This window comes from Mytilus edulis, chromosome 4, assembly GCF_963676685.1.
Source record: "Mytilus edulis chromosome 4, xbMytEdul2.2, whole genome shotgun sequence".
Taxonomy (NCBI): domain Eukaryota; kingdom Metazoa; phylum Mollusca; class Bivalvia; order Mytilida; family Mytilidae; genus Mytilus; species Mytilus edulis.
This window is the reverse complement of record NC_092347.1, coordinates 49,291,741-49,314,130: the sequence shown is the minus strand read 5'-3', so window position 1 is coordinate 49,314,130 and position 22,390 is coordinate 49,291,741. Positions and strand designations below refer to the sequence as shown.

At 31.7% G+C, this 22,390-nt stretch overlaps 1 protein-coding gene across 8 annotated transcripts in view; it reads left to right on the top strand.

The window, feature by feature from the left end:
- The window catches only part of LOC139519898 (limbic system-associated membrane protein-like), a 75,270-nt gene that overhangs the window by 33,801 nt on the left and 19,079 nt on the right, over positions 1-22,390 (top strand). For 6 of the 8 annotated variants that reach the window (XM_071312197.1, XM_071312194.1, XM_071312193.1 and 3 more), the window contains exons 2-5: positions 11,345-11,454; positions 14,693-14,897; positions 18,218-18,373; positions 21,428-21,496. In XM_071312197.1, the coding sequence (XP_071168298.1) occupies positions 11,345-11,454; positions 14,693-14,897; positions 18,218-18,373; positions 21,428-21,496 (540 nt within the window). The remainder of the gene's footprint in view (positions 1-11,344; positions 11,455-14,692; positions 14,898-18,217; positions 18,374-21,427; positions 21,497-22,390) is intronic. The other 2 variants (XM_071312198.1, XM_071312196.1) reach the window with 1 other exon arrangement.

Genomic DNA, 22,390 nt, shown 5'->3' with positions numbered 1-22,390 from the left:
TTGTGGTCTCATTGTCAGTCATATTACGTATCCTTTATTCATAATAAGAGTTATTCCTCTATGTTTTTACGGCATTTTACTTTTCAGGTACAGTACCTTTAGTTTAATTTACATTAGTATATTATGAAGACGTACTTTTGTGCAGTCGCAATTATTTACAGAAAATATATCATACTGTTATTTTCAAGAATATTCATTGAAACAGTGCCTAATTTCTTAACGCATGCCATTAAACTGTGCAATATTTATTTTTCAAATCAGCATAGATAGAAATCTCTTCGGCACCTGTTGAATGTAAATGACAAAATAAGCATGCAAACCTACCCTCGTATTAGATAAGCTAGGAGGGAAGAAGAACATAGTTTTAAAACAATGCGAAAATGAAATTCACGCAAGTCCACTTGTGAACGATGTAATCAATGAAATAGATAGAATCTTCACCACTTTGGATATGAGAATGGCTTTAAATGACAAATGACATTAAACGAGGAGGCATCAAATCATGGGATCTCTTAATTGTTCACTTAATCTTTTGGTTTACTTGTCATCGCATGAAACTTGGTAAAAAAATAACTATATTTGACGACTGTATAGAGTCAAAGGAATTTGTAAATTGAATAACCTGTGGACTTAGAATCGTTTCTCTGATGAAGATTATGTATTCCATTTACAAAATATTTTTCATCAGCTAAAGAAACACATTCTTCATATTTAATAGATATGTCAACTCTTTTGAACATCTAATGTCGATTGAGACTCCTAGGACCTGCGAACTTCTGCAATATAAATTATGTATATGAATCATTTAATCAAAGTGCCAGGGATCATGAAATAAAGTAAAGATGTCATATACCAAGTTCCATGACTGTTGTTGAGACATTATTCAAAGAAACTCTGCACATTTTTATGAAAATTATCTTAAAAATAGTTTATACATTCTTAATTTTTTAATTACAATTTTTATTATTTAATTCATAATGCCCGCGTCACACTGTCCCGATTTTTACGCCGATGGCAACACGATTATGGAAATTTTCAAAATCGGGACTGATCGTATTCAGATCGGACTATTCGTAGTGCCATCTTTAACCATCGTAGAACCATCGGCCACTTTTTCTAGCCTTCGGGGACAACTTCGGGAAGGGTTCTAAATTTTTTAACATGTTAAAAAATCCCCGAAGGTGCGTCCGATGTTGAGGGTTCGTATTGAGTTCGTATCACCATCCTCACCATCGTAATGTCACCGGGAATGCATCTTTGAACATCGTATTGCATTCGTGTTTCCATCGTTTCCATCGGGCAGTTTTGACATTACGATGTCTACACGAATGAATCACGAAGCTACCCGAAGGTCTTACGATGGCAACACGACTTCGTGAAGACCTCGTAATCCCGTCGTGATGCCATCGAATAAAAGTACGAAGGTGACAAGATGGAACTACGACGGCAATAAATCCAGCTAAATGTAAGTTAATTTTCGCGCTTAAATACATTTAAAGTGCTATGCGCGATATGCACTGGTCAGTCTAATACGACAGTTAAGAAAGACGTTCACAAAACATGGAGCTCATATCATATGATTCTATGAGAACAAGAAAGGCGACAGCGTTGTTTCTATTAATTCAAATGGAACAAGAAGAGCAGGTATTACAGGCTCAGGATTAACTTTTACAAATAATTTTTTTTTTGTCAATTTTTCATATCAAATAACATAATGAAAATCATCAACACTGCAGGTACACGTATATAGGGAAACCAACCTTTTCTTCATTATTCTGATTTTTTATGTATCGTCTGAGTTGTTGTCACACGAATGTTTACTCCATAAACATTTTATTTTCTATATGTCATATTTTGCCGCATTTGTTGCTTTCCCCACATCCTTCCTTTAGTCTATATTATTATGATATTCTCCTGGAAAGAGCTCTTTTTGAATAAAAGGGATCAACGAACCCATTACAGTACCTTTAAGATAGATCAGTAAACATGGGCATAATTATGGGTGATTATCCAGACTAGTGCAAACATTTAACAGTTCAAACAAGGCAGTGCCGAGCGTGGCATCCCCTCGTATGTAACATATTGGGGACAAATATGGACACTATATTTGTATATGACACATGCAGAAAATGGTGAATACGCATATTTGATACATAAACTATTTTTTTAGAAATCAACCAAAGGAGTAGGTTCAGTAAGACCCCTTTTTGGCCCCAAAATATAGCAGTTTTACAAAATTGTTAAAATGTAAACCTTTAGTTATTTATTGGACAGTAGAATGCTTCTGCTACATAAATATGGGCTGTTTTTGACAATACAATGCACCTATATCCGGTACTAGCACCATTAAGTCATACTAAATTACTGAAATCCTCATAATTCTAGCATTTTAGTTAAATTTCAGACGGTTTTCGTGTAAAACGAAAGTGGCCGCATTCGTGTTCATCCTTAATATTGAAATGTAAGTTGTATTTGATGATATAACATAACATATATAAAGATTGAGGATGAACACGGATGCGGCCACTTTTATTTTTACCAAAAACCATCTGAAAAGTGACATTTTTCGGCATATTAGGTAGATTTTTCATATTTGAGCTTGAATCGGATCGTTTTTAATGACTAAATCTGTTTAAATCTTTCACATAAACTAATTAATTCAAATAAAATAGACACTTAAAAGTGTTTAAAAAGCGGTCAAAATCTTTCGTCAGATGAACCTGAAATTTGAGGCCAAAATCCGTCCTTACCGGACCTACTCCTTAGTCAGTAACTGGAAATACCCACGGTCTTCCGTCTTATGATTAAACCAAAAATTAAATGTATATATAATGTATATTCAATATTGATCAAACAATTTAAAACGCGTGATGCCTTCGGCATATAATTTAAATGCATCGTAAGCTATACACGACGTCTTTTAGACATCGTATGGCCATCGCGCCATCATCGTAAACCATCGTGTAGCCTTCGTGATCCATCCTGTAGGCATCGGCTGAGATATGAAGCTTAGATACCGTCTTCGGTTAACCTTCGTATGTCCATCTTTTGCTATCGTATATACTTTCGGCACCCTCGTATAGACTTCTTTATTCATCGTACTTGCTTCGGTCACTTTTGGGTATTTTAACGAGATCGGGACCAACTTCGTTCGAACTTACAATTTTCGCATTCGGGTGTCCATCGTATATAAAAATCGGGACAGTGTGACGCGGGCATAAACACTTTACTTGTAGATTTTACATAATTAACAAAGAAAATGTAAGGGACCAATGATTGCAATATATTCAGTAAAAATAGTGTGCTATTTCAGGTGAACAAACAAACAAAGTATTAAGTAAAATGCAACAGATATAGCTGATCCAATATTATTACCGGTTACTGTGATACAACTGAACATTTTTGTTTAAATCAAATTAACAAAAATACCGAACTCCAAAGAATACTCAAAACGGGAAGACCCTTGAGCCCCAGTCAAACCGTCACGTTTAATTACTGTTTAAAATGCTACGTTTCAACTACGTTTTGAATAAAAATGTCCCGTTATTTTGCATACGACAGGGTCATACAAAGGTATCGTACTCAATATTGACATTTTGAAACTATATTAGCAAGGATTGTTTTAGAATGTCATCATATGTGTATTCGTGCATTAATTCGTATTTTTACAATACGTATATTCTTTAATAATATTATTTATTGAATATAATCCAATATGTATACTTATATACTTTGTATAATTTGTTTGTGCTTTATTGTAGATTGCAGCGCGCAGGAAACAGTATACCCTAACCCTCAAGGTATCCTTGTGATCGCATCATCAGCAACATCTGTATTGCATGAACATTTTTTTCGAGTAAAATTATATTAACAAAAAATCAAATTCATGCAAAACAGACGCAATGCATTTTTCACTTTTGCGCACAATTGCATCGAAATCACAAAAGTCAGGCGTAAACTGCACCAATAAAATCAAAGCACAATATGTGTCAATTTTTTCTGATGTTTTAATTTTGATTTTTATCGTTGTCTTTTTTCAATGTACCATTTATTCACGTTTTAATGGCAAAGGTAACATTTCAATTTAGCAAAGAAAAGCAAATGTGATGTTTAGTTGTCTCTTTGTGTCGTTAGGTATATCATAGTTCATAGATTAAGTAATGATTAAAATTAAAGAGGCTCCTACATAATCAGAGGCTTTCGCAAACGCAAATAGAACTGAACATTAATTTCGAAAAAACTATTGTAGAAAAACTTTAAAGTTTATGTTACAACTAGCTAGAATCCATCAATAATATTTATATCCCGTTTACAATCAGAGCTCGTTGTTTTGACACAAGGCAATGAAGGTATGTGCCATTATTTTGATATGCATGAAGTTACTCTGCATCTGAAACAATTTTTATTTATAAATCGGTTTCATCACCATAGATCTTTTAACGTTTCTTTTTTTATTATTATTATTATACATGCATTTTGGCACATATCAATTTCAAATTTAACAAACATGAAATAAAACGGATTTTTATATCATAATGACTTTATATAGTTATAATTTTAAGAAACTCATTTTATATAGTTGGTACACTTTTTAAAAACAAGTGTCGTTTTTATATAATTTACGGAAAAAATTAAGAACTACTATGGTTAGATACGCCCTCAAGGGATTCAAAGTAACAATACACTTATCGTCTCCATTTGAATAAAAACAAATATGTTGTTGTTTACATATATATTTGGTCAATTTGAGGTCTTGGTCACTTTTGGTTCTAAGAGCAAAATAGCAGTTTGGATGCGGACGAGTCACTGTGTTTGACATAGATGGAATGTATATCTCTTACCAATATTTTGTATATGATTGTTTAACATGTATCACATATGCAGATGTTTTTGCGTAAGCACTTTTGAACATTTCCTTTTTTCCCTCTTTTTTTTTTATATATATCATGTTTTATTATATTGTTAATGAAAGATATTTATTTTTTTATATCAGTGATGAGTGTTTACAGTCAGCGATCTGTATGTATCGAGTCATTGATTTGAAGATATTGTTTTTACCTATATATAATTTTCCCCTTTATGACAGAAAACTGCAAAGTTAAAAATTATCGATGAAGTTATCAAACCGAAGCAATTCTATATAAATGATTATCAAACTTGTTGTTACCGAGTATGTTTTCCAAATGCTTTCAATTTTTTATTTTAATTCTTAAAATAGAGAAATCAATATACAAAACCAGTATTTAGTGTCCTTTTCTCTCTTTTACTTGGTAAAACATGTGTTTTGCAAGCACGGACTTAACTACAAAAAGCAATACCACTTTATAATGACGTAAATAAACTTTTTTTTTAGAAAATGCAAGATAGATTCTTGCTAACATGATATCTTTTCCAGTTCTACTCAATTTAATTTATAAGAAAAGAAGAATAAGTTCATATTTCATCACTTTATATGTTTATTATATTTCCTCATTGTTACATTTAACTTGATATTGTACATTTATGGGAAGACGTTATTACTATTTTGATACTTGCATTGCAGACAGTGGCGCTCCAGCAAATGTCCCTAAACCAGGAGGTATATTTTATGCAATTGCAGAACACACAGCGCATAATTAGCAATTACACCAACACGTCGATATGTCTTATGAACAACAGTTAACGTTGTCACTTTAAAATCGCAAATGCATTAATGGGGATTTTTTTGTTTATTTTGAATTTTTCAATAGTTGAAATGTAAACTACAGTTTTTATATTTGTCATAGACTTTAAAACTTGTGTCTTATGTCTAAATTCCTGAATATTAACAAAGCGCTAGATTCACAATTTGGAAAGTGAATCATTATGGATTGGTGTTTTTGTCTACTGTCCAATTTTGCATGCATGTCCAGAAGAGAACATGTAAATATTATATGAGTATAAACTCTTTTTGAACTATACCGAATCACCGAGTCGATTTTTTATCGCGTTGGTTCACAAAATAACAGTCCCTTGGAAGCCACTTTATCCTTACTAGTCATATTATTGTGCCTCCGAGCCAACAATAATTTGCCCTTATTCCGAAATACGATATGGTTAGCAAATGGACCGAAGATTTCCAATTTTTTTGGCTTGACCCGCAAGTAGGGATCAAATCACGTTTTCTTTCGCTCGGAGCGAGAACACTAACACGAGAGCACATTGGTTGTTAGTATGAGTAAGATGTAGTCTTTGTATTGTAGTTTGTCACACCACATGATAAATAAAGTCAACAGTACTATACCGTTGTTCGAAATTCATAAATCGATTGAGAAAAAAACAAATCCAGTTTACAAATTAAAACTGAGGTAAACACTACAAATATAAGATGAGAACTATGACACAACAGAAGCACAACATTAAAATGAAACAAACACAGAAACGAACTATAATATAACAATGGCCATTTTCCTGACTTGGTACAGGACATTTATAAGGAAAAAAAGGGTTGGTTGAACCTGGTTTTGTGGCTAGCCAAAACTCCCACTTTTATGGCAATTTTAAATAAAACATTAAAATGACAATATTGCATGACAGGCTTACAATACAAATAAATGGGAGAACATAATTATAGGACAGAGAAATAAGTGTGTGTAATTTTGTAAGTTTCAGAGGAGTTTTGATCCATAAAAACTAGCCTCTTAATTACCACACATCCTACTACAGTTTTGTTCTTGAGATGCTAGCAAACATTTGCCAATGGACATTAACCATCAAAATTGAATAAACGTTTTTGCAATATTGTTTTTAATCTAGATAATACACCATACTAGCTTGAAGAAACTCGTATAGACGGCAACTCGTTGGGTCATACTATTGACCGGTTGTTACTTTTCAACTACATTTAGATATCAAGTTTTGTTTTCTTTAATTTTGTTAAGCGTTTAATCATCCCGTCCATAAATGGCTTTTTTTTAGAACGATCAGTTGACATAAAATTATTTTGGGGCTTCATTTAAACCCATCAAATTTGTTAAAAATCGAAAAATGTTGGTGTAATTGAAGAATATTTTAGTTGCAATTAACGGGAAAATAACAAAAGACTACATACGATTTTTCAAACATATTAAATTGTATGATGTATTCATTTAACATAATTTAACATAAAAAATGTGATGGTATGTCTTAACCTATTAGCCTTATAGATATTGCGACTAAAAACTACTACTATTTAAGCACATCTGCGCAGCTGCAATTTTTTTTTCTATCGATATTGTGATACTTTCACTTGATTGATCAATTCCGTTTAACATAAATCTGTAGAAAAGCAAAACTCTTATAACTTTTCTTAACTAATTTTTGCTGTCAATTTAGACTTCATAATCAATTTCTATTTGCTTTAACTGCAATGGCATAATTTAACATTTTAACAAGTTTTTATTGTTTCAATAAAACAGGTTTATTGTATGATGGAATTTCTCATTCGACATTACAATTAGTCTCTTACAGGTCGACGATTAAAAGGCATGTTGAAGCATTAGTCTGTTTAATAAGCATGCTTTTTTTCTTGTTGTCCTTTCAGATTGAGCACAGAATCTTCTTACCATTTATCATATTTTACATTTAATGTAGACAGTATTGAAAAATCTATTAATTCTACATTTTCAAACTGAATTTTCTAACGTTACACGTCTGTTCAAGACCCTTTAATGATACTTCAAAAGACTATTTCTTCTATAGTTCTCTTTTTTCATACTAGGTATTCATTGCATCGCTTGTCTAAAATATCTTCTAGACTGATAACATCAGTGAATAATAACATGTCGTAACAAAGCTTAGCAATACTATATTTCATTAATCATTTGCATGAATTGTCATGACTTTTGTAATTCTATTCTGTCATATATAGATTATTCAAGAAATGTTCATCATGGAGTGGTCCATATAAACGTTATTTGAAAGTCTGCCGAATTATATTTTTTTTTAGAAACGTGCGTATATAAACACTTATTTTCATCTAGACTGCACAAAATAACAAACTTAACTTGAGAGTTTCAGTAACTGTAAACATGTATTTCATTGAAAAAAGTCTAACAATGTGCCACCATTAACACTTGTACAGTAAATTGTATGTGTCAGTTCCGACACACGCACAGTTAAAATAAACCCTTGGGAGTAGTTGTTTAAAATGTCCGATTCTTTAGATATATGTGTAATTCAAAGTCAATAAAGTTTATATTGCCAGGCTCGTATTAAATTCAATTTTCATTACTAAATGCTTTGTCTCAAGGGAGTAGTAAAACAGGAAACAAACATACAAGAAATAAATAGTTTTAACAACTTTTCTATTTAATCCTGATATACTGACTTTAAGAAATTTTTATCATCGATTTTGTATCTTTAAGGATTCCCATCGCTCTTATCTATAAAATACAATGGTCTCGTCTATGTATCTTAAATATCTAACCCTTTATGACTGTTCTGATGACTAAACCAATATTTGTAAATATGCATGAAATTTACATCTTAAAAGGGTAATTTATAGCTTTGACCTGATCAAATCCAATCAATAATACCCTCTCAGGACATTTGTACAAAAGCTATAGTACAATTCTAAAGGCTCTTTCCAACGATTTGGTAGGAATGGAAATTAGAACCAATTTATTTTTTGTAATAGTTCGACTTTGATGAAATTGAACGTGACTCATGAAAGTAACTATTATTTCAAAGTACTTGTTTACAAAACACATTAATTTATATATTTGTACACCATGCAAAAAAGAGTTCCACACATATCCGTGATTTGTTACAACTCGAACAAAACACATGCATTGTTAGACATATAAATCATAACATCGACGTATCATATAGACAGTGACAATTTTCCTTCAGTGATGATGCTTGTCACATGAGTTTAGCAAATCCAGCAGGAATACAATTGAAGTCTCCAATACAAATGTCCCCTGTCTCACTTGATATTTGTCAGCGTTTTGTCTGTTTTGTCTATATAAACATATATAAATACTATCCTTCACTTATCAATGTAGAGACTAACAATATATAATATTATCACTTGACGTCTGTTATTTAAATGGGGTCTTTCAGTTGCTTGGTGTGATATTTCAAAGAAAAAAAAAGAAAAAAAGCTGCCATTTAAAAAGTTTACAGACATTTCTTTCACCTTAAACTGGATCACAATAAAACTTATGCATATTAATATAAAGTATAATGTTAATATGACTTATATACATTCGATAAGTTTTATGTTTTTATTTCATAAAATGACATGTTCTTGCTTTCTTAAATCATAAAATATATGGCTAGACTGTTTGTTATTATCGTTAAGTAATGACAAAGTGAATAATGATAACGCATTTGAAAAGGCTATGATATCATTGTATTTCCACAGGTATAATCTTTCTGTATTTTCCCTGCCGTTCAAATAAAGGCAATAGTAGTTTACCGCTGTCAAATATTCATAAATCGATTAAGAGAAACAAATCCGAGTAACAAACTAATACCGAAGAAAAAAAATCAAACGCCAAAATACACGGAAATGGACATCTGCCATATTCATGAATAAGTACAGGACATTTTAAGAAAAAAATTGTGGGTTGGACTTGGCTGTATAGCTAGCCAAACCTCCCCGTTTAAGTGGCAATTATAAAAAATAAACCCGCTAAAATTACAACACTACGTGACAGGAAAACAGTACAAATAAACAGTACATCATTTAAGACTTTAAAGAGACATTGGATAGTAAACGACCAAACACATTATGCAAGAAATATCAAAGTACGAATAAAATGGTCATACGATAGAAATACCTATTGGAATTATGACAATATGTTTTTTCTTCAAAATTGTCATTTTCTATGATAGCACTAAAATTCAATTTATATTCAAATTAAAATCATCTTTTCGTAACTTTTGTCAAAATAGCAATTTTTTTTCTCATAAAATTACAACATTATTCATAAATATTTTTCAATGCGTGATGTTTTCGTTTAGTGAAGTAATATATATTTTGAAGAAGACAGTTTAATTCTCTACTCTTATTATCTTGGGATTTGGTTCTCTTTGGACACAAGATGATTTGCGTGCAAACTGTAACTTTTAAACGAAAAAAAGCATTCCAGTGGTAAAGTTGTTGTCTAGAACTGATTACTTAGTTAGGATTAAGAAGAAGAACTCCTTTCTAACTCGAAAATATTGTCTTATTAAGAATGCTGTTTTAAATATGTATTTTTCACTTTTATTTCCCTAGAGTTCAATTTGTTGATAGTTGATTGAGGTGCTCAAATAGATTATCACACCCAAATGAATTTCTCTGTCAGTTAAGCAAGCATGCGATCTGACAAATCTCAAAAGACACTTTTCGATTTTTATAAGCATCCAAAAAGAGAAATCGAGATCATCATAATGCTTTAATCATCTATAGCAAGATATTGATTTGAGATTGTTCACAGCATTCTTATGTTTGGGTAATTAGTGCTTAATATTCAAAAGACATATGACGGCGTTTGCCACTTTGTTCATCGTTAGATATAGTAGAAAATGAATTAAAGAATCGCCTAAGCGGTAATTGAATGTTTGAGTCAATTTGAAATACTGTATTCAGAAACTCACTCAATTAGAAAACAATCTATTAATTGAAAAGACAAGTCTAATTGGTGTTATAGTTCTTAAATTAAAGACTGTCTTTTACGGACACATTTTCTGTACTGATAACGTGACATTATAGGATCTAAAACGCACTTTAACGATCATTCAAATGTCGGAAACTGCAATGCTTTTGCTATTCATTAACAGAATTTATATTGTTGCGTCAAATCACAGTCATGTATTACTATATATGCTATACTGTACAGTAATTGGTATAAACCATAAACAAAATATCTAAATAAAACAAAGAAAAACTCAAAGGACAACAACAATCATAAGTAGAAAAGGGACAGTCAGTGCTAGAGATCTGGCTAAGATTAACCTTGTTAAGACTAGGTAATTACTCAATCAATCACAATAATTACATTAACATTTGTTATGGAAATCATGAACTCTATATTAAAAAATAACGTTAGCTCTTGCGATAAGTTGTAATATGAATTACACAAACATTTTATCATATCCAGCAATTATAGAATATTTAATTAAATGTGTTAATGAATGTCTACTTAAGGAGGTCACTGTAACTATATCATTGTTAATGATCTTGTTTTAGCTATTGACGAACATAAATGGTGTCATCATATGACATAGTTGTTGATGTGTTCTCCTACATATCATACTAAGTAAATTGGTTTTTGAATAAGAAAATAAAACAACATTTTTATCTTGATGATGTAATCAAGGCTATTGATAAACCGTTCTTTACCTATAATTTCAGATGTTTTTGCAGTCGATCCAAGTTTTGATGTTCCAGTCTTCAATGTCACTGTCATTGCAGGAAAGACTGCCATATTACCATGTACTATAGAGCATCTTGCTGGGCACAAGGTACATACTATTTCAATGATTAGAATTTATAATCCTTTCCGTGAATAGACTGCAAAATAAAGTGCAGAGGAATTAGGCGACGTTTAAATGAAGATCGAAATTTCATTGTTATTTTGAAGTTCTAGTTTCTTGTCAAAACTTTGTCATTTATCCCTATGTCATTTGACTTGATGTACTTTCATAGTTCTCTCTCTTGAGTCAAGTCTAGATATTGTTAAGTATATTTATCTTTGATAATTTGTATCTTGACTGTTATTGTTCAGTTACATTATGGTTATCAATGCATCCATAAGTTTAGAAAAGCTAAAACCAGATCTTTGAAATAGGATCCTTTCTTTTGACCCCCACTATTTTTGTTTCTCCCCTGATATTATAATAGTAATAAACACTTTACCATTGCTGTTTTCAAGAAACTCCAAGTTATCATATCTGATTTGTCATTGCTGTAGTCAAGGAACCAAAGAATTATGTCGTTTTCTATCTTATATGGGTGTTTATGAATACAACTTTGTACTAAAATTGACCCTATCTTGTAATAAGGGACTACTTTTTATCAATAGAATAAGAAAAACTGCTATGAAAATATATGCATAACTCATTTGTTTTTTTCTTTATCGATTTATTAATTTTGAACAGCGGTATACTACTGTTGTCCATATTTATTCATAAACATTGACATGATGACATCAACATCTAATAAATTGCCTGCGTTCGAAGCGTTTTTTTCTCTGGATTTACTGCCACCCGGAATGACCAAAGACAAAAATTCGGAAGCAAAGGATGTATAAGTACCGAAACACGAGAAGAACTATATGACCAACATTAAAATTCTATACGGCCAACTTTGCCTTAGAGAGTTCATTATAATTTCTGAATTTATCAAAACAAAATTTAAGAAAGGTTTGTTATAAATCTTGCCAGGACCGAAGCATTCACTTCTGAGCTGATAATATCCTTAGTGACTTAGTCTCCACCAGCAGTTGTATTTACCCAGTTCTAAACTTTTATGCCATATCAACTATAGTCAACTTCGTGAACCTTAGTTTCATAATAACGTCTGTATTCATGCAAGGGAATCATGTCCAAAGCACTGACTATTGAGCCAATGTTTCCATCAGGATTAATAGTCCACCATGAAAATTTTACATACTCAATATAAATGAAAATAATCGAAAATTCTTCCTATTGATTTATGATTTTAAATTCTTATCAATAAATTACAAAAAAATATGTAAAGTGTTTTTTTAAAGGAAATTCTAAAGAATTAAAAGGAGACTGACCATCAAAAAGCACAAGACTAAAAAAGATTGACAAGAATTAGGCGGGAAAATAAGCCAATGAAAATCAAAAGTTAACTTTAGGTGTTTTGTTCAGTTTCCGTCTCACTAATAGCAATCATGTTTTGCCTATACTAGTCTTGATACGACGACAATCCGTATTCGAAATAATTTATGAATTAAGAATTTATAACATAGTACAAACAGCCTTATCATATTATGAAAGGTCCTTAAATAACAGCAAAATCCATCTAAGGTCAGCAGAGGTATCAACAAATAAAACATAACTTTATAAATGTAATGCGTCTGTACTTTTTTCTTGATTTACTTCATGAGGAACGCTAAAAGCCGAATACATGAACGTCAAGAATATATAAGGACCGAAACAGTTGAAGACTTTATGTTTTTTAATTCAACTGACCAATTGTATTCCTCCAATATCTATTCATATCATGTTAAAGGTGATGACTTAGAGAGGCACATACTTATATAAATGGACAATATATCAATGAACTTGTACCCGTATAGTTATCTACATGTATAAGTATTAGTTATCACATTAACGCAAGTCTATCACCCTGACATTAAAATATTTAAATTCGGCTTAAAATAAGTCTAAGTCTCAGTTAACAGTAAGGTCTTATTTTCAAAGTGGACTCTTGTTCAACTAAAACACATAGTATGGTTTGGCTTTATGTACATGGTTAACTTTGGTTCTAACGGTACTTTGAAATGAAAGAACCTTTCGAACCTCACAATGTTAACATGTTTTTCCACAATAAACTGGTTAATGAACGTACATCTTAAAAATCATAAAATATAACGACAGTTCAATTCCAGAATTGAATACGGTTTTGTATGTTTAAATTTCCCTTTTCGGAACTAAGGCATAATTCGTATAATCGTGGAAACAAATTACACTGTAATTAAATATTAAAACAGCTAAAGCAATATCTAACAGTTTAATCAACCTTCAAGTCCTTAAGCGTATCAATGTATATTATAGTTCCACAACGTAGCTACAAATAAATGTTTCACAAGCCACCACTTATAAGTCAGGAAGATGGCCATTGTTATAATATTGTTCGTTTCTGTGTGTGTTGCATTTTAACGTTGAGTCGTTTGTGTTTTCTCTTATTTTTGAGATAAGACGTGGCACGGTACTTGTCTATCCCAAATTCATGTATTTGGTTTTGATGTTATATTTGTTATTCTCGTGGTGTTTTGTCTGTTGCTTGGTCCGTTTCTGTGTGTGTTGCGTTTCGGTGTTGTGTCGTTGTTCTCCTCTTATATTTAATGCGTTTCCCTCGGTTTTAGTTTGTTACCCCGATTTTGTTTTTTGTCCATGGATTTATGAGTTTTGAACAGCGGTATACTACTGTTGCCTTTATTTATAATTATCTTTCGCATTGTATAATTATCAGTTCAACTAAATTACCAGCTGTAAAATCGAATGGCTAGTTTTAAAACACAAGTTCGTTAAAATGTTCTTATATAATTATCGAGTGTTCGACTTTAACACTATAAAACATCAAAGTCTTGTCACATGCTGACAGTGTCAAACTTTATTACGCGCTCAAACTTCTGAATTAGGTTTAGATTATTCCTTCAGTGTAAAATTGTTCGATTAAGAGCTGATAAAAGCAGATGAATTCAGGGTAAATGCATGGTTAACGGTTGTTTTTCTCGGCCATTGAAACTCTTCAGGGACTTAACTTCCAACTCATATATGTAAATAATTCGACATGTCAGTGTGAAGGACTCAGCGTTAATATGGTAATGTATACATGTAGATACCATTACGGATAAAGGTCATCGAGATATTTTGTCAATTTATAGAATCATTTTCACATAAATTTCATGTATTACTAAGTACCTTTAATATTATACAAACAGATGCTTGCTAAATACAATTTTTACCAGTTGCCATAATAACATGTTGAAATATTATTTTGCTACAGGTCGTCTGGACGGATAGATTTTCTACTTTGCTTACCTACGATATAGGACGGATAATAGACGATGATAGAATAGGCATAGAAAGACCATTTACAAATGACTGGAATTTACTGATTCATGACGTAAAGTACGAAGACGCTGGAAAATACGTCTGCCAAATTAACACAAAACCAGTCAAAACGAAAACAGTTATGCTACATGTGCTAGGTATTTAAGATATTACATTTTTTGTCTTGTGTAAAATAGTTAGTATGTGTAATTTATCACAGAGGATTAAAATAGTTGTTGGTGTATCTAACATTTATTGATTGACAATTGTGATTAAATTAATATGAAGCATCATATCCTTTCCTTATAGTACACTATATATAACGAAGTAACGGACGTTAATTGTTCACACAGGGATTCAACAATTGAATAATGTTCATGTACATTTTGAATCATGGGATTCACAGTCTTTAAACGATAGTCTTCACATTGTTACAAAAAATATTCGGTGTATGTTGCAATTCAATTAGATTGAAAAGTTCTCTGTGGAACTCCTAGTAGATTAGTTGATATTCAGTTGCTCAAAGTAATATTCCCTAGCATTTACAACAACAAAAAAGTAAAGGAAACTGGTTTGTTCACTGATTTCTTCTCTGGTAGCATAAAACCATTATTTAGGAGATATAATTACATTTCCAAGAGTCGATTTGTGATAAATCATCCTAAATTATGGAATACATTTACACTTAGCACTCTTACAAGGTGTAAAATATTAAGCTTCTACCCTTTGTATTTATTCCCTTCTGTGTATACCTTTTATATGACTAAAACATTTATTGATGAGTTGTCAGAAACTGCAAGTCCCTTTGTTCCGACTAATGATCGAATAATTTGAATATATACGGTATTTCTACTCAGTGTTGACCTTGCTTGTATCTCACATCATCCATTTTATTTTATGTGATTCATGCTGACAGCATTTCAGTAGTGCTGTTCACGGTCCAATGTGTTTGAAGCTCCCGTCGATCATTTAACAATTCTATATCTCTCATATGTTAAACAACTGGAATAATATAGATTTCCGCAAAAAAAAATGGTTTAAAAAAGTATGATAAAGAAAATTCCATTTTTTGTTTTGTCTATTTTGAATTTTCATTGCATCTTACTCCAAATTTCTTTCCTGGCGATTCGATGCTTTCTGAAATTTTCTGTTGGTTGTTTTTTTTTTTTATTTTATTATGAGGAATACATATATACATCTTCATGCCTTATATATCATGTACTGTAGTACGACGCTAGATTAAAACTGACGTGGAAAGGTAACTCCCGGCCACCGAAAGCTTCATTTTTTATGAAGCCCAGGAGGTCGTGTGGTCTAGCGCGCTAGTTACAGTGCAGGCGATTTGGTGTCACGATATCTCAGTAGCATGGGTTCGAATCTCGATGAGGGAAGAACAAAAAATTTGCGAAAGCAAATTTACAGATCTAACATTGTTAGGTTGATGTTTAGACGAGTTGTATATATATATTTATTTATAAACTAGAACACACCCGTGATATCGCGGGTCCGTTACTGAATTAAAGTATATAACTATGCGTTAGCCTTATTTTAGTATTGATGCACAGTTTTCTCTGCTTTCAAATCTTTCTGTTTGAACCCGTCGACCTGGAACTTATCAATTATTGGTAATATTAATTATTTGGAAAACAAAAGGGCTTGGAATGGTGTATTTTCTGATCAAGATCAATGTTCTTTATTAGTTATGAATAAAGTTGAATTCTTTTATTCGCTGTTTCTCATCATGCCCGCTAACAAATTGAAAACTGTACCTATACGCCTTATTTTAAGTCCAGATTTTTAGTATTCGTATTGTTATCTTAGAAAGTCTTACTGATTAAAATACTACAATAGGGAACCATTTGACAATGATTGAATTTAGTAGTGTCAACCCTGTGAGTATGACCCGTGTATATAGCAAAATCCTAAATACACCGTTTGGTGGTGCGCTTGTCAGATGCGAAACGTACAGATAAGGTAATAGGGTAATAGGTGAATATACTATTGGTATCGGTATCGGATTTGAACCGAACCTTGTTAATTATTGGCAATATTAATTATGTGGAAAACAAAAGGGTCTGGAGTGGTGTAATTTATAGGATTAGCTATATATACGGTTAAATTCTTTGATTTGTCGTTTGTACCCCATGACGGCTGATAAATTGGACCTCGTTATTTTAGTATTATAAATAAAAGTCTTTCAATAAGAGATTTATGAAAGTCTTAGGATTTGTAAAGCAATACTGATACAAACAAGAATAAGTGAAATATTATTTTGTTCGGTTATTTTTTATTTTTATTTTATCTTTTATTCGTACACGTTGAACAAAATCTGAGGGCTTTAATACGATTTTCTGTTTGTGTTGAGTTATCGTAACATTTGTGACAATTCTATGCATGAAATATTCCATCGGAAAACAAGGGCTGGCACAACACAATACATATATTTTGTTTCTATTATTCTATCTGTAATTTGCGTTAGTAAATAACATAGGTTTTGTCATTCTCTCTGAAAGATTTGAACACACGATTTTGTGACATCGTGTGCAATATCATATGTACAGAACCCTAAACTATTCGGTTATTTACGTTTCATAACAATATACCTTCCGTTAATAAAGGGATGCTTTTCCTCGTCGGATTTATCTAGGGTTGTAACACAGTACTTAATTGATAGTAGCAAGTAGATGGTATAACTGTTTTTGTTTGTTATAAAGGATGGTAATTTTGCTCACTATGCATCACAATCAACAAATTATATACGTCTAATTAACTTTTAGTTTGTCACAAATTTACAATAGTTGTTCCCTATCATATAGTCATTTCAATACAGAGCTATTTTTATAAGTTATAAACTTCCATCAGAACAGTGTTAATTCTGAAAATCTGCACTAGGACTTTTTATTGTTCTTTCATCAGCGGGTTTCAAAACCTTGCTTTGAAACCTCACAGACCAATCGACCAACTAGGCTTTATTAAAATAAAGATTTCGTTCGTCGAGTAATGCCTTTCATGTTCGTTTTTTAACGAGATTGATTTAAGAGCATGGAACAAATAGTGCCTAGTACATGCTTTACCTCGCAAATTATCAGTTTTTAGTTTGTCGTTCAGGATTATCATTTTACTTACTATGCAACACATAAATATCTATTGTATTATATATGTCTGAATACATGACAACTATATGATATACGTTCTCGATCGCAAAGCCTATGCTTAGAAAAGGCTAACACCATGCTTTATATATACGTCTGATATTTAGCCTAACGCTATTATATTGATATATAAATATATTCATAACTTTAAAACCACAGATGTTACTCTAAAACATTTGAACATTTGATTACAATAAGAATCAGGAAAAAGAAATAGTACAACCAATAGTCAAAACGATTACTGTAAGCTGGTAAGCATTGTAGTCCTACATGTTGTATTAGTTAATGATTTCTCTATCATTCCTAATTTTCGTTTTATATTGCAGTTCCCCCTAAAATCAACGTCAGTCTTTCATCCGGTGACATCATTGCCAGAGAAGGGGACACTGTTACTTTGACATGTAACGTTTCGGGCATTCCTGCCCCAACCGTCCATTGGTATAGACGTCCACTTGATCATGGCATTAGTAAAGCCAAAGAAAGTAAGATGCATTTTTCTTCACTTTATCAATGTTTAATTTAGTCTCAACTCTTGCATTCATGAAAATACCATAGTAATTTTGAATCAAAAAGACATACTTTTCTAATCAATACGATGAAAAGTAATGGAATGAGTTCCGGAAATTTATTGCAGCCAATAGATAAGCAAACAAACAGCTATCAATTTATGCTTGTATTCATAATTGATTGTACATAAACAATATTATTGGCTTTTTTCAATGGATATCTTAAATGTGAGGTCTTTAAACTAATTACTGACGTATTTCTTCCTCAATTATATCTCCGAACTAGTTATGCTCAGTTTTTTCTACTCGAACATGTGACCATTATATAGTGTATACCTTTAATTGACTTAGTTTTGTATGAAAAATAATTTTGAATTTATTTGTTAACTCATTTTGGATATTCTTGTATACATCTGATACCGTTTTCAAACGTTGCCGTTATATTTAACCTATAAATTGGCCCAAACGCACTTCTGTGATGACATGACTTATCATTGATAAGGTCATAATTATAAATTAACTGTTCACAAAACTTGGAATTCTTGAAATACTAAATACTAAGGCTTTCCTACATCAAGAATAGATTACCTTAGCGGTTAATTTTTAGGAATTTTTGGTCCTCAATGCTCATTAAACTTTGTACTTTATTAGGCCTTTTTAATTTTTAATTCTAGCGTCACTGATGAATCTTTTGTAGACAAAACGCGCGTCTGGCTTTAATACAAAATTTCAATCCTGATATCTTTGATGAGTTTCTTTTTTTTTTGGTATTGTTGTAAGTGAAATACAAAATGTTGCCAAAATGCAATGCACCTATAACAGGCGTAATATGAACAAGTATTAAACATGCAAGAAGTTATGAACTATTTTTTTTTATTTCTTTTAAATGATTAGAGTCTGTTCTGATTTATTTGGTGCGCGTCATTTTTATTTCAGATATTTAGGATATTGTTGCAATTCTGTGTATGACAACATCTATTTAAAGTATGCAAATATAGTAATAAGTACTAAATAGTATGACCAAAATACTGAACTCCAAGCAAAATTGTCAATAAAACTTACAAAATCAAACTTATCAATCAACGGAACGAATGAAAAACAACATTTATAATCATGACTTGGTACATGCATTTTCCGAAGATCACAAACACAGTCATGACAGTGATATTTGTATTTTTAAAACTTCAAATATCTGGCACATATGTAAATCGAGGATACATTTTCATTCATTAATCATTTCTCTATATATTTACATTTTAAGAAAGGACCAAAAGATACACTTTCAGTGTCAAAGTGTTTAATTCAATGATTCATACAACATACTATTAGTTGCACAGTGTTCCGGTGACCAAATACGATATATAGAGTGTTTGCTTTAATCTCATTTGAAATTGACTTACCCCTTATAGGGAGTGAATCTCTCACTCCATATGAAAATACTGACCTTTATAGCGAGCGAATCTCTGATTCTATATGGGGTTTACTGATCAAATATACATCGCATTAGGTCACTAGCACACTGCCTAATGAATTGACCTAACAGACTATGGTAACCTGTGACTTTAAGAACAGCGACATATCAAAGAGATTAAGTTTTCAATATAAAAAAACAACTTCCATTGGTCTATTTGCAGCTTTGAAAGTGGGTTTTTTTGGCATTTTTTGCAATTGTTGATCTACAATTACTTCATGTGTTGTCTGGGAGAAAAAAAAAGAGGTTTGTCCGCAACGCTGTGTTGTTTTTATTGATGGATGTAACACCACTACCTTTATTACAATAAATTCAGCCTATTAACCCCATATTATATATATAGGTTCTCCACAATTTTAACTAATGATATTTCTAGGAATGAATAGGAGCAAAGATAATGACATATACTTATATCTGAAGCCTATCGTTCCAGTGTAATATAACATCATCAACTCCAGCTTTTTAAGCGTATGGGTCTCAGCTTTAACACTTTGCGAGGTCGTGTTCTATATTTTAAAATTTCACAGAAGTAATGCATTTTAAGCGACAAACCTCTTCAACCTAGATTTTAGTGATTTTTTATGCTTAAACACATATATCTGGGTTTTTTTTATTTTTAAGCTTACTGTGAACCTTGATTAATATTTCCACAAGTAAAGTCTGTCTCGATATCTTGACTTACATATAAAAGTTGACTATGAAGTTCGGTTACAATCAAAACTTTACAAAAAAGATATGATTTAATTTTCCCAATTGTGAACTGTCCATTTCCATGTTGCAAAAGTAAAGCAGCACCTGCTTACGTATTATATATATATCTCCCAGTTGAATCGATATTCATAGGCTTGTTTTTCTGATCATGAATTTCTTTATAGATGACTGCAACTCACACGGTAGCTATTAACAGGAGTTCCGATTGGTGAAGTTGAATCATCCCTTCGTAAATTTTAAGGACGTCATCACGAGTTAGATGACCATAATGGAAATCTGTTTAAAAGATGACGATGGATATGCTCCAATTGTCGTAACTACAATTCCTTCCCTTTTTTTTTTGACTTACCGAATTAGTTTTATCACCTGGTTTATACTTGTATGAGCAACTTGACAGGTGCCATATGTAAAGATGGATATGCTTACCCTGCTGGGTCACGTAAGTTCACCCCCAGTTTTTTATGGGTTTATCTTCTTTAGTCTTCAGTTTTCCGTATTGTAAATTGTGTATAGTTGTGTGTCTGTTGGTTCTTTTTTTTTTGGAACCATGGCGTTGTCAGTTGATATTCGACTTCGAATGTCTCTTTGGTATCCTTCCAAAATTATTGAGACAAGTGAATAGCAAGCTCAACTTATTAAGACTTTTATCCTTTCAGACCCACTATTTGACAGTAATATTAATATATAAACCTTATTCTATCTTTATAATACACCACGAATGTATATTTTGTATAAAGCTATAAATGAATGATATACTCAGAAAGTGTCTCTAATAATTATTAACTTATTCAAATTGGCTCCTTTGTTCTTCATTCATTGAATCGTTCGTTCTATGTTTAAACTTTTAGAGTTGGAACAGACGAAGCATACATATTACAACTATTGGCCATCATGCACATACACGTTTCACAAAACAGGTATAAATTCACGTTATTTTTTATTTATTTTCGCATAGCCACATAGCTAAGCTTGCTTCTGTGTCGTGGTTAAAAAATAATGATATAAAATTTCATTTGTTAGACACTATTGTTTTACTAATTTTATATTTAAAACTTATAACATATCATAACTAACTAAATTGAAGATGATATTTTACATTTTTCTAATTTGAAAACAAAAGATAATTATTCAGCATGAAGATATATAAAAATAAGGACACGTATGTTCACGTGACTACTCAGTCTGCATTCCATTGTGAAATTATAATGAATAATGCTTACTTTTGGAAATGGCACTTCCTCATTCGTCTCAACTCGGCCGATTCCGTATCCTCATCTAGAAGGAGAGAAGCGGATTCTACCGAGGATTGCCGAATGGGCACTTCCTTGCTGAACTCGCTGAGTTGTTTTAAAGATAAAATTAAATTTGACATGTCAATAATGACAACTTTTTCATATCTTTCGCTATGGTTTGAGACTGATAATTGTCTAATGTTTATCTTTAATTATTACCTGAATATTTATGATGACATAGTGTCGATAATGTCAACATATTCTGCTTCCCCAATCCGCTTTTTTTTTTAAATTTTTGACGAGCAATATTAACAGATTAACAGTTTGCAGAGAGATTGATCGGTAACATTAATCTGACTTCGAGTTGACCATTCTTTCATCTTGTTCCTCTATTTGTTTTGCCTAGTATATAAGCATCGATACTAATTTTCTTCAAGTATTTAGTTTGACCTGGCTCAAAATCATTTCCAGACCCATCGCAAAGCTAATATCAAAATGTTAGACTTTTTTATGAACCTGACAAAAGTAAGCTTCATACAGCATTGCATGTCATTGGCAACCGATATGATGCATAACTTT